Raw genomic sequence first — 13,489 nt, 5'->3', positions numbered from 1 at the left:
CAAACACACGTGCTTCTCACTCAGCACATACAGGACTGTTCATCAGGGCTTTTGCTGACGGTACAGGCCAAAAATCTTACCGACTCCTTTCATACACTCGTGGGCAGACACATTGGTGTCAGTTCCACTTGGATGCATGAGTCACTTGCCTTGATAGGGACCCTGTGCGTCAGGGTGACCGGGGGTGCGGGACCAGGGTGGCCCAGGGGAGATCCACGGGAGCCTGTCCAGGGGCTGGGTGGGGTCCCGTTGTTCTGTCAAAGAAGCAGCCCTGCTATCCTCAAGGCCCAGAAACCTGAGATCCGGAGGCCCAGGCTGGCACTGTGGGGTGCAGCGGGGCCCCCATCCACAGTGCCCAGGCCAGAAGTGTTGTGTTCGTGTGATCAACAGAGCCCACAAAATACTTCTTCCCGATTCTGGTGTTTATGGAAATATGAAGAAGGACTGTGTGATCCGTGCCCGCTGGCTGGGCTAATCCCTCCCGGTTGGGGGTGAGCGTCCATGTGTGGCAGGCGTGCGTGTGTGTCAGTACGTGTGTGTGCGCCCAGGGGCAAGGCGGGGCAGGGAAGGATCCGGCGCGGCAGTTCTGACTGCCTCCCAGGGTGGAGGGCGGCCTGGGAAGAGGGCTGTGCTCGGGACCGAGTGTGGTCACAGCTCTGGCGCTGTGTCACCACCTGGGCCACGGGCGGGACTTTCTTGGGGGCCAGAGGGAAGGGGGACTTGCGGTTCCATGACCATCGGGAGGCCTGAGCTGCCTCCACGGACAGCCGTGCCCACGTGGAGATCTTAAATCCCCATCGAGTGGTGTCACTGTGAGGAACAAGGACAAAGATATGCCCTTCATATCTACCCGGAAGGAATATGTCAGTGTGACGGAGGCTTCATCTGGCCCCATCGGGTGGTTTCATGGCTCCTGTGAGCTCCCTGGCCCGGAACTGAGGCTGCAGAAAAATTTGTTCTTAACTTTTCAAAGGAAGACCACGATAAAAGCGCAGAATTGGGAAAAGACCCTCCACCACTGGAGGGTCTCCCCTCCCTCCCCCTGTCCCTTGATAGGGTTGCCCTCCCCCCCCCCCCCCCAGAGCATATTCTGCAAACCCAAACCCTTCATCTTCGGACGGGGAGGCCCTTCAGGTCCCAGCAGCAGGACAGATCTGTGGACAGCCCACCCGCGGCCATGCTTTGGAAGGGATCTGGTCCAAGCCCCGCTCCCTCGCGCTACATCCTGCTCCCCTTCCTATGTCCTTCAGCCCAGCTACGTAAAACATCCAGCGTTGTTCCTGCACACCCACAGCCCGCTGACCATGTCTCCCGGGGGCCTGGGTGAGGGTTCCGAGCATTCAGACTCAGGGTCCACCCCCGCCGGCATTCTCACGGGCTTCCCTTTGTGCCAGCTTTTGCCGAGCTGCAGACGGACATCCACGAGCTGACCAGTGACCTGGACGGAGCTGGGATCCCCTTCCTGGACTACAGAACCTACACCATGCGGGTGCTGTTCCCCGGAATCGAAGACCACCCGGTGCTCCGGGACCTCGAGGTGAGAAGCAGGACCCGTGACCGAGCCTTGCCCCGTGAAGGCGCTAGTGTGGAGAAGGGTGTCGGTGACCTTCTGGTGCAGACACCTCGTGGGGAGGTGAGAACGCTGAGGCCAGGGAAGGGGTGCGACTGGCCCGAGGCTCCCCCTCTTGTTGGCGCCCACCTGCTGGTCCCTCTACAGGAAATGGGGCCAAGCCAGGGAGGTTCTGAGCAGAGATGGGAGCAGATTTGCGTCCTACGGGTCCTGGACCCCTTGAGAATTGAATGGAAGTTGACGAAAAAAACTGTACCTACACAGAAAAAACCAGGCAGCGTCGCGAGTGCCTGGGCCCCCTGTTTAGGAAACCACGATATGAGGGATTTCTCATAGTCGGTGCCCAATAAGCGTATGTGGGACAGATAAGGGGTGCGCCGGGAAGGGAGGTGGGAGCGCGCATGATAAGGACACCACTGTCTTCTGTAGCAGCAGGACCTCATCTTTTGAACGTTTTATCCCACTTACTGTCTAGCGCGGTACCTGGCTTATGCGTATATTCATATTACGCATTGTTCCAAAAGGGATTTGGGATGACTCATAAAGATAAATACCAGAGAAAAGTGAAAAATACAAATGAGGAAACCGGGGCAAAATAATAATCGTAAGGAATAATCGCTATTAGTTAACGGCTCTCTAATCTCCGGGTCCAGTTTTAAGGACTGCCCGTGTATGTGTGGGTTTAATATCTCACAAGCCGGCTGAAGACCGGGGGGCTTATCTGAGAGGCAACAAAGCCCAGGGCTCTGGGGCCACCTGCTGGGAGGGGGCGGGGCCAGGATATGAGTCCCACAGTTGGACTTCAGGGTCTGTGCTCCCCACGACAAGACTCTGCCCGTCGCTGTCCGTGCCTTGCGGCTCTGGATACTTATTAGGCTGGAACAAAAATCTCCAGCCAAAGCAACAACAGAGAATAAGACTAATTCCAAGATTTATAGCGTCCAGAACATCACAACAGACCCATCGCTCAGCGGTCGCACTGGTTTGCAGCTGACCCCTGTGGGAATGGCTGCGTGGGCTGTCCAAGGGGACGTGGCGGCCGTGCCCCTCTGCAGGCAGCAGAGCAAGGCCCCAGGGACTTCGGGGCCCACGTGCGTTTCTCCGTAATTGTTGAATACGGTGTGTGCCTGTGTGTGTGTGTGCGTGCACGTGGGCGTGCTTCTCTAATGAGGTCACGGGCCCTTCTGTCTGGAGAAGGGTCCCCGGGGCTCCTCAGTGGATAGATACGCAGAGGCACTTCCCGAGGCCGTCGATGGTGGGCTCTGTGTCCTCACTGAGAACACGCCTTTCCGTCTGTCTGTCCATCTGCTTGTGTGTGTACATGTCTAACGCATACGCGTGTGTCATATATACAAATGAAAACACCATCTATACCTGATATCCTAGCCATTCTCTTGGTCTCACTCTTCTTGCCTGTGCCCTCTCTCCTCCTCATTCATTTTTCTCTTCCATTTATCTTTTTACAGCCTCATTTACACTTGCTTCGAAATCCCAGGGTGTTTAGTCCACTGAAGACTATGGCCTTTCCCTATGCACTTGCATCTCCAGAAGAGTCTCAGACTCTTAAGCCTGGCGTGGCACACACACCCAAGGACAGTACGCTCCCAAGGACCGCCCAGCGTGGTGGCAGGAGAGTTATAGGGCTCATTCTTCCACAGGATCTCATGGGCAGTTGTGCAGGTTGAACACTGCAGTGCTCCAGATGGCATCATTCATAGATGACGCTTCTTGGAGTTGCTCAGTGCACAACCTGCCTCACTGTCTACAGCAGCCCTGTACACTGAGGACCAGAGTACAGATGATTCCTTCTCATTGCCTCCTATAAACCTTACCGAGTCCTTTGCTGAAAACTGGTGGAGTCCCTACCAAGCTGTACTTCTTCAGGCTTCCCTCTAAGGTCAGTTTCCTGCAAGAAGCGAGACAAGGCTGCTGCCCTACTCCTAGCCTTGTTCTTCAGGGAGGCACACAGTCAGGAACCCAGCTCAGCAAACCAGACTCAACAAACAGAAACCCCCAACACCCTCTCCCCTGCCCTCAGAGCCTTGCATAGAGCCAGCTCCCTGCTTCATTGCATGGCTCTGGTCCTGTCTGCCTAGCTCCCTGACACGAGACACCCCCAAACAGAGGCTTCTGGGGAAAAGACTCCACTGTCTGCCAAGAAACTTCAAGAGCTCTGGTTCAGCACCATCTTAGAGACCCATAATGTCTCGACTTCACCATGACACCACCTACCCCATGGCTGGACACACATGAGGGCACACATGAGGGCACCCCCATCCACCAGGAGTCACTGACTCCCCTCGTCTGTCTGCCCGTCACAGGGAGGGCCGCAGAAGGTCTCTGAGAATCAGGGCTGCTGGGCTGTAGTCACATGAGCAGCCTGTATGACTGACCTCCGAGTCGTGCAGTGCACAACCACGGGTTGTGGGTGGATACCCTGCCCCTGCCCCAGACCCCTCCTATGGCCCCCATTACAAATTACATCTGAATCTGGCATGTTAACATTTTCCCGCAAACCCGAGTCTCCTCTTCTTCCTTGCCTTCATCACAAGGGGAGACTTCTAGTTTCCAGCCCCCTGCTCATGAGGGAGTTTGCAGCCCCCTTCCCAAAATTCCCTGAGTCGGAGCCCACAGGATGGCCAGTTGTCAGGCACAGGCTCCGAATTAAACAGGTCACACAGCTTTTCTTGTTCCAAATTGTGGTAAAATATGCCTCACAGAAAATGGACGATTTCAGTGGTTTTTACATGTACAGCCCAGAGGCCGTAAGTACATCCATGTCATTGTGGGACCATCCCCTCCATCCGTCTCCAGAGGTTTTCATCTTCCCCTGATGAAACTCTGTCCCCGTTAAACACTAACCCCCCATCCCCTCCCCCAGAAACCACCACTCGACCTTCTGTCTCTGTGAACGTGACAACTCAGGGCCCCTCATGTCAGTGGGATCATACGGTGTTTCTCCTTTTGTGACTGGTTTATTTCACTTAGCAAAGTGTTTTCAAGGTTCACCCCTATTGTAGCCTGTGACTGAATTTCTTCTCTTCTGACGCCTGAGTGATAGTCCGCCGTATGTATGCACCACGATTTATCTGTCCATCTGTCAGCGGCCACTCGGGCTGCTTCCGTCTCTGGGCTACTGTGGGTGCGCTGCTAAGAACATGGGTGTACATGTGTCTGTTTGAGCTCCTGCTCCCCGTCCTGTGGGTATATACCCAGAACATACGGCTTTTCATTTCCGTGAAACTCGCTCGTTAATTGACAGAAATCCGCTTTTACAATCCCACACTGGCCCGGGGCTCAATGCGATCCAGCATCCTATGCAAGATCCAGGGATCTTGCCTGGATTGCCCTTTTCGATTTGTTTCCAGCCCCATCTTACCACTGGAATAGTTTTTCCCCGTCGGCTTCCTGAGTATGAAAATATTCCCGGGGAAGCCATTGACTAATCGAAAGCAATGTTTCCCGACCTTTTCAACCATGAGTCTAGCTGCCCACTGTCTGGGCCTCAGCCGTAGATGTGTGAGAAGAAGGAGGTGTTCTCTGGCTTTAGTCTGTCCTGACATAGGTCACACTCTCCCCTCCTTTGTGACCATCTGGTGAAGGCTGGGCGTGTGGGTAAGGGGCTGTCTAGGCACTGGACACACACCGATTCTTTAAAAACAAGGAACAAACAGTAACCACACACCCCATTCTCAACCTATCCATGTCTCCTAAACTCTAACCTGTTGGGTTACAACTAAAATTTACTATCCAGTTTTATACTCACAGGCTTCAACTAAATTATCGCACCATCTGGTGAGTAAAGAGAGTCTTGTTTTGGAGTGGCATTTGCTGAGAGAGGTGGGGGGTGGCAAGTTACAAAGGGGATTGTTCCGGATACTCTTTAGCCAAGATACTTCACTTCCATCTCCCCCTTCATAAAACGGGGAGAAAATTCCTACCTTTGGCACCCCCAGACCCTAGGCCAGGCATTTGATGTCTTGGAAACTCCTGGGCGCAAGGGATCGGTGCAAAGCAGCCAGTGGAGTGGGCGAGGCAGGTAATAAAACTGCTGTTAAGTGCGCACCGTGCGTGCCAAGCACTTTACGTACATTATCTCATTTAGTGCTCGTAAAACATTATGATGGGGGCACTCATATTCACGTTTTACAGACCAGGCAGTCGAGCCCAGAGGTGACAGAGCTTTTCTCCATGTCGGAGTCAGTTAGTCTCTCTGATTCCGAAACCTGGGCTCCCAGCCCGCGTGCCCTGGCGCCATAGCTGGCTTTGCTGCACCTTCCTTCCCAGGGCCCCAGGCCTTGGCACCCAGAAGACGTGCGCAGCCAAGCCAAGAAGTTCAGAGCACGTCCTGTCACCAAACGTGCCATCTGGCCAGCCCTATGTCCTCTTCCTCCTCTCCAGGGGCCCCAGTGCCAAACCTGGCCGGGGCTCCCCTGCTCTCGGTGGCCAGCCTGAACCTCCAGGAGGCCCTGCATGGGGGACTCAGAGCTGGCTCTGAGTCACCTCCTAGGCCCAGGGGTAGGACTAGATGTGGTGAAGGATCGGGAGGATGGATGGGGACTCAGGAGCCAAACAAGCTTGGGCTTGGAAATCCAGCACCTTCCTGTACCAGCTGGCTGGCCCTGGGACTACCACAGTAGCTTCTGTGAGAGGTGGTTAAGGGGGCACACTCGCTCTTGCAAGGTCCTTAGCAGGCTTAGATGGAGTGATGAGTACGGTGTACAGCACCGTGCACTGCCCATGGTGGGTGCTGGGGAAGCGGCATTATCTATCACCAGTAGGACAAGTTGTGGAGATGTTGCTCTGGGGGACTGAAGGACAGAGGAGGTAAAATGTGTACACGTGTGTCAGGGGTGGTCCCAGAGCTGGGAGGAAGGTCAGCAGGACACACAGGTGGCTGGGTAGACTGAGGCTGGGCTGACAGCAGGATGAGGCTGCCTCCTACCCTTGTCCTTCCCTTGCCAGCCCCTATGGCGTGGGGAACGGGGCGGGGGGGCAGGCAGGATGCAAGCTGAGATTGGGCCCATCGTAGGGGACGAGGAGTTTGCCAGGGCTGACCGTGCAGAGAGCCAGGACATGCAGCTGGGCCCTGGCTCCGGCCAGTTCCCGTCTCTCTCTGGACTGCTGCCTTCCGACAGGGCCTTCCGGAAGGGCCTTCCGGAAGGGCCTGCCGCTGATGCTCCAAGGGCAGGCCCGGGTCCGACTGTCTTGCGGCTGGGGCCTTGCCCTGAGTCTGGAACACAGGGGAGCTCAGTGAGTGAGTGGCATGAACATTCCAGTTCTGCTTCTGCCCTCTCCTTGGACCTGGGCAAACAGAGATTCTCTGGCCACCCATCCTCCCCAGATTCAAGCTTCTGGGGTCAAGTGGGATGAAACTGTTGTCATTCGGTAAACGCGAGTGTGTGTCAGGCTTCTCACATGCCATCTCCTTCAGAGCTCACACCAGCCCCCCGAAATGGCAGGACACGGTGCCCACCGCCGGGTGCATGGCCTGGCCCTGACTCTTCTCCGTCTTGGGATCGTGGGGAAGTCCCTCACTGTCGTGAGGCCCTGGGATAATAATGGTACCTACCTCAAACCCTATTGTGTGGCATAAATGGGTCCATTTCTCTAAAGCGTGTAGGACAGTAAGATCTACACACACATCGGCTGCGATACCTTCATTTCGCCGTCAAAGGAATGGAGTCTTCTCAGAGTCCCCAAACTAGTATATGGCTGTGACACTTAACCCAAGCTCGACTGCTGCACACGTCACGCTCCTTCCCAAAGACCCCCGCGGGGGAGACACAGCCCTCGACGGGGCCCCTCCTTTGGAGGCCCCCCCACACCCCACTCCACGAAGGGTGCCCTGCTCTGTTCTCAGAGGGCTCCAGCTTGAGGCCAGAGCTATGCTTTCCTTGTTAAGCACCCTTTTTGTTTTAAAGGAAGATTACACACAGAGCAACGCACACGTTGGCAGAGCACAGAGCATTTTCCCTGAGTGAACACAGCCATCCAGCCAGCACACAGAGCAGGAAGCTAATGCTACCAGCCCTCCACAAAAGTCCCCGAGTGCCTCCTTCCAGTCCCAGCCACCCCCCAGGATCACCATTTTCCTGCCATCATTGATGGTTTTTAAAATCTTTATTTAAAGGGTGTTACACAAATCGCCCTCTTCTTTCTGACTTTTTTCATTCGATGTCTGCAAGAGGCATCCCTGCTACTCTGAGTGGCAGAAAGCCCTTCATTCCCGCGGCTGTGTGGCTTCCTGCTGGGCGAATATGCTGCAGTTCCTGGAGCCACTCACGGAGCCGGGCACTGGCTGTTTGCAGTCTGGGGCCGCGAGGCACAGGGCCACTGCGCCCCCCTTGTGCATCTCAGAGATGCATCCTCCGTGCCTCACTCGGTCGCCGTCAAGCGGGTGCCGAGCGGTGGTGCCCCTTGCAGGCGCCTCCCGATAAACAGAAGATGCAGGCAGGAGGATAAAGCCTTCTTCCTCCCCTTTCCCTGGGTCTCAGAGGAGTCTCTGAGCAAACACCTGACGCTGGAGTCCATCAGGGAGCACCTGAGAGACTGTTGGGCTTAATCTTCCCCTTTCCTTGGGTAAATCACCTTGGTCCCCAGAGAAGTTACAGACTTGCCTGAGGTCACACAGGGTGGTGGTGACAGAGCCTGCATGGACCCCGCAAGTCCCGGCTCTGAGGTCACTGGTCTGTTAATGGGATCCACGTGGCCGGAGAAGGGTCTGCATCAGGTCAGCTGGAGGCTCAGGTGTGGCGATCCCTCACCCCTGGGGTCACCCGCAGCAGCCCCCGCCTTCTGCAGGCCCCCGGGGGGCTGTCCGTGGCGCCCCTCGGCCGTGGTGTGGGCCCCTCACCAGCTCTGCATCACCGTCAGGGAAGAGCTCAGGCTCCCGAGCAGATGCGGCTCCCCCACTGCCCTAAGGTGCTGCTCTCCCTGCGCCTCCCCGATTCAGCTCCAAGCCAGAGGCAGGGAGCCGCCGCGTGGCTTAAGTGAATAGCCCGATGCCCGGCACCAGATGAGGGCTTGATGCCACTGGCCCAGTGGGCGGCGGCCCGAGTGGCAGCAGGGGCTGGGGCAGCGGGGTCCGCGGCGCGCACTGCCCACCCCGTGGGGCGGACCCCGGGCCCGGCTGGCAGTCAGGACTCCCCGGGGGCTCCCCCGCAGGTTCCGGGCTACCGGCAGGAGCGCGTGGAGAAGGGCCTGAAGCTCTTTGCCCAGCTCATCAACAACAAGGTGTTCCTGCTGTCCTTCATCCGCACGCTGGAGTCTCAGCGCAGCTTCTCGATGCGTGACCGCGGCAATGTGGCCTCACTCATCATGACCGTGCTGCAGAGCAAGCTGGAGTACGCCACCGACGTGCTGAAGCAGCTGCTGGCCGACCTCATCGACAAGAACCTGGAGAGCAAGAACCACCCCAAGCTGCTGCTCAGGAGGTGAGGGCCGGGCCCGAGGGGCGGGCAGGGGGCGCAGGTCAGAGAGAGAGCCCCCGCGGCCTGGGTCTTGTGCCTTCCGGGGAGACGGACGCAGAGCTCCCAGAAGGAGCAGCCAAGTCCCCCGAGGTTAGGCACTGACCTAAGTGCGCCCAATGCCCTCTTGGAAAAGCCTGTCCACCACGGCCCACCTGCTCACCCTGCTGTCTCTCTCTGGCCCCTACATCTGCTCTGCCTTCTTCTTGCTCTGTCCTTACGCTCCCCTGATGGTGACCCTTTCTCCTGGAATTCTTCTCTCGTGGGCTCTTCTGAGGTCATTTTTCCATCCCTTGCCCTTACCGAAACCAGAGCATGAGTTAGGAGAGATACCCCAGGGCCTCCTGTCTGGGGACCTGCCTCAGCATCTCCGGATGGGAAACTAGCTCCTGGCAGCTCTCCCTGCTGTCCGGGACCAGCAGCACAGCATCACCTGGGAGCATCTCAGGTCCCAGCCCACTCCCACTCGTGGCCCCTTGCCTGACGCACCTGCTGGCCACACGTGACCATCGAGCCATGGCTTGGGCTTTATAGGACACAGAGACTCCCTGCCCCCATCCGTGCTGCCATTCCCATCTGCCTCCTCCTTGAAGGCCAGTGCTCATCGAGGCTGTTAGTGCAATGTCTTTAGCCTTCGTGCGGACAAAGCTGGAAAACTCTCACGTCCGGCCATCACGCCCCAGTACCGTCTGCCTCCGCCTGTCCTCTGCCTTCCGTCCGCGGTGTCTGGGTCCGAGGCAGGGCCTCCTGCTTGGGCCAGTGGCTGGATTTGGCTTTCAGAAGTGTTTACCTCAGGCTTTTCCCCAGTGCAGTGGGCATTCGCCCGCACAGCTGCAAAAGGTTGCTACATATCGGAGCAATCATCCAGCTTTGGAAACAGCAAGGTAGATCATTTTGATTTTTGTTTTCCTTCCACCACGCAGCCACCCACCGGCATAATTCTAGGGTTGCCGCTGCCTGCCAGAGCTCCCACCGACAATTTCCCGGCGCGGCCTCGCTCTGGATCTGTGCGTCTCCGCCTCTTGTTTTCCACCCGCTCGCTCCCAGATGCTCTCTCTGCTTCTGCCCTCCTCCATCTCCCTTTCTTCCTCTTGCCCCCGGCTGTCCCCATCACTTCGACAGCCTTCCTTCTCATCTCCTCCTCGTTTGCTGGCAGCTGCCCAGCTGCCACGGGACCGTGGCTATTCTCGGCTTCCGCCAACTGCAACTTTCGAGCCTATCCACACATACCTGGATGGACCGACTGCTCTCTGGAGCTAGCCCCACACTTAGCGCAAGTTTGAGCCCCGTTTTTCTCTACATGGATGCAACCTGCAGGGTCTTTTGGCCCTAACCCTGCTGCAGTGGCTTCCCTTCCAAGGTAAAAGGATAAGCGGACTTGGGTAGCAGCACAAAGGATGCAAGTTAGACTCAAGAAGGCACTTTCTATCATTGCAATGACACACTAGCAGGACTCCAGGAGGACTTCCAATGGACTCTGAAATAAGATCATTTGAACATCGCTTAGGATGAGCGGTATGCAGCTTTAGTCCATGTCTGCTCTGGGAGTCTTTCGCTTTAGGTGATGGGGTCAGTCTGATCTATCTGGCTTTTGTCACCTGACCCACGTCTCCTGCTACCTTCCTTTCTATCCCCTGCCAAATTAGTATCTCCCCAGGTTTTTCAGATTTCTTTTTTCACCCACCCACAGGAACTAGAAAGTTCCCTAAAGCTGTCCCGTCCAGTTACACGTGCCCATTCAGATGTAAACCACGAAAGGCAAAGAACATGTAAAATTCAGCTCCTCAGACACACCAGCCGCATTGCGAGTGCTCCATGGGCACCTTGGCAGGTGGCTGTCCCAGTGGACAGCACAGAGAGATGTCATCGTCACTGCAGAGGGTGCCGCTGGACAGAGCTGCCCCCGCACATTCCCACCGCACAGCCACCGGGAGCCTGACACCAGAGTGTCGTCTCCTGGCCTCGTAGCAAAGCTCATCTTGTCCCTCTGGGGTGTCTAGGAGTCCCTGAAATTCAAGTATTCTTTAGGATCTCAGGATTTGTCCCGGAGGCCGGAGGCCGTAAGCAGCAAGACCAGTGCGGAGTCCTCGCCTGCCTCCCTAGTCCTCGGGCTCTGACCTGCTGCTCTGTCTTTGTCTTGCTCTAACAGGACTGAGTCAGTGGCTGAGAAGATGTTGACCAACTGGTTCACTTTCCTGCTCTACAAGTTCCTCAAGGTACGATTGGATGGGGGGTATCTCTGGCCCTGCCTTTTACCACAACCCCCCCAGCTTCCCTGCATCCCCGAAACCCACATTGCCCGGGCCTGACTCTTAGAACCACACCAAGAAATGCAGTCGTCCCTCGTCACTGTCAAGTATCACTGAGGGGGCAAACTCCTGACAGTCTCGGGAGACAGAGCCTGCCCCCCACCCCCACCCCATCAGTCCTGGCGTGAGAGACAATCCCCTGTCCCACAGGCCAGGGGAAAACCAGCCCATTAGAGGACCCCGTGTGAGCCCTAAAGCCAAAGTCCGCTTGTAAGCTCAACACAATTCACCCCTTAGTTCCCCACTCTCCGTCTTCCTCCCCTCCTGCCTTTCCCAGCCCCCCACTCCCCAAGGCTGAGAAGGGTCCTGGGCAGGTGCCACAGCTGTGTCTGCCTGAATCCAATTATGACCTTGCTTTCTAAGGACTTTGCACCCCCGGGGATTGACCTCTGTGTCCTGATGGGCCGCAGAAGAAGCAGGTGGAGTGGGGTGGGGAGAAGGAGCAGAGAGGGGACAGGAGGCAGCGAGGTGAAGAGGAGAGGGCAGACAGGAGAAGACAGGTGGTCCAGAGGTCCAGGAGAAGTGTGTGTCTGAAGGGGGTGCTGACAACAGAGGAGGACGGGGAGCAGGAGAAAACTGGAGCAGAGGAGTGGAAAGCAGCCCTTCGAGAAACGGGCTCCAGGAGGCTGGTCCAGAGTCGCCCAGCACGGTTCTTCTCTGCGTCCAGGAGTGTGCTGGGGAGCCCCTGTTCTCGCTTTTCTGTGCCATCAAGCAGCAGATGGAGAAGGGGCCCATCGATGCCATCACGGGAGAGGCCCGCTACTCTCTGAGTGAGGACAAGCTCATCCGCCAGCAGATCGACTACAAAACCCTGGTAAAGCAGCCACACGGCTTTGCCCCATGCCCCTGGTAACGGGGCTGCGGTCCCCTGCCGCCCCTGCCCAGCAGAGGGAATGGAGAAAATGGTGAAAGGCCAGCTAGCCTGGTTGGCCTGCTGCACAGGCCCAGCCGGGTGTCCCACCTAAGCCTGTCACCCCAGACTCCCCCAGGGCACCTGGATTGGGGGACCGGTAGCTCAGGCATGGCTGAGCAACACTTCAGCGGAGACTAGTGGGGTTCCAGGCCAGTGTGCAGAACATGGGGTCATAAGCCCTGGCTCCCAGCTGGCTGGCTGACTGATTGCGCTGAATGAACTCCTCATTGGCTTTCCCAGGGTGGGGAGGGACACTTCCATGCAGGGCAGGTGGGGGGCCTGAAGGAGAGGAAACCAGGAAGAGTTCCTTGTGTTCAGAAGCCCACCTCTGCCCTCCGGTCTAAGTTCAAATACACCCATGACCCGAGAATGTGAGGCCGATTGGCCTAGTGATCAACGCCTTCATCCAGGGAACGTGGGGATTCCCTCTGTCGAGGCTAGACCCCCTCCTCCGAGAGCGGCTGTCACGCTAGGAGGCAGCCAAGCTCAGCACGGAGGGGCATGAGGTCTGGATTGGAGCCCTGACTGTGCTTCTGAGCAGCTGGGTGATTTGGGGCAGGTCCCTCAATCTCTCTGAGTTGGGGTGTCTTGATCTGAAAAAACGCAGGGTAACGCTAGGACTTATTTACGCAGGGATAATAATAGTGCGTGCCTCCCAAAGTTGTCCGGAGGATGGAATGGGTCAAGGCGTGCGAGGCAGGGAGCGCAGAGTAAGTGCCCACTGTGCTCCCCGAGGGAGGGTCCTGCCTGTCTGGCCCTCCAGGCCAGACGCTCACCCTCACTCTTGGCCCTTTTGGGTGCAGGTGTAATTTACCATCAGACCTCCGCTAGGAAAGGGGAGAGGGTGTGAAAGGAAGGAGGTAGAAAATAAGATAACAGTCGTTGGGGGTGAATCATGGGTGGTGACCAAGACGTGGTGCGGGGGGGGCGGGGACAGAAAATAGATGGGATTTATGGGGAGGGGCACCTGGGTGGCTCAGTCGGTTAAGCATCCAACACTTGATTTCGGCTCAGGTCAGGATCTCAGGGTCGTGAGATTGAGCCCCAGTCGGGCTCTGCACTGGGGGTGAAGCCTGCTTAAGATTCTCTCTCTCCCTCTGCCCCCCTCACTCTAAAAAAAGAAAAGAAAAGAAAAAAGGAAAGGAAAGAAAAGTGCTTATGGGGAGATGAGACCCACACAGGCCAGACCGGGATGGCAGGGCTGAGCTGGGCTGAGCCGGGCAGGAGC

At 56.9% G+C, this 13,489-nt stretch overlaps 1 protein-coding gene across 1 annotated transcript in view; it reads left to right on the top strand.

Annotated features, from left to right (window-relative positions):
* The window catches only part of PLXNA4 (plexin A4), a 420,354-nt gene that overhangs the window by 369,594 nt on the left and 37,271 nt on the right, over positions 1-13,489 (top strand). Inside the window, exons 21-24 of the mRNA XM_026513509.4 lie at positions 1,395-1,537; positions 8,738-9,006; positions 11,189-11,255; positions 12,016-12,162. Coding sequence (XP_026369294.1) covers positions 1,395-1,537; positions 8,738-9,006; positions 11,189-11,255; positions 12,016-12,162 — 626 coding nt within the window. The remainder of the gene's footprint in view (positions 1-1,394; positions 1,538-8,737; positions 9,007-11,188; positions 11,256-12,015; positions 12,163-13,489) is intronic.

Source organism: Ursus arctos, unplaced genomic scaffold (genome assembly GCF_023065955.2).
Source record: "Ursus arctos isolate Adak ecotype North America unplaced genomic scaffold, UrsArc2.0 scaffold_3, whole genome shotgun sequence".
NCBI lineage: Eukaryota > Metazoa > Chordata > Mammalia > Carnivora > Ursidae > Ursus > Ursus arctos.
Note: the sequence above shows the minus strand (reverse complement) of the source record. Positions and strands in the feature narration are given on the sequence as shown.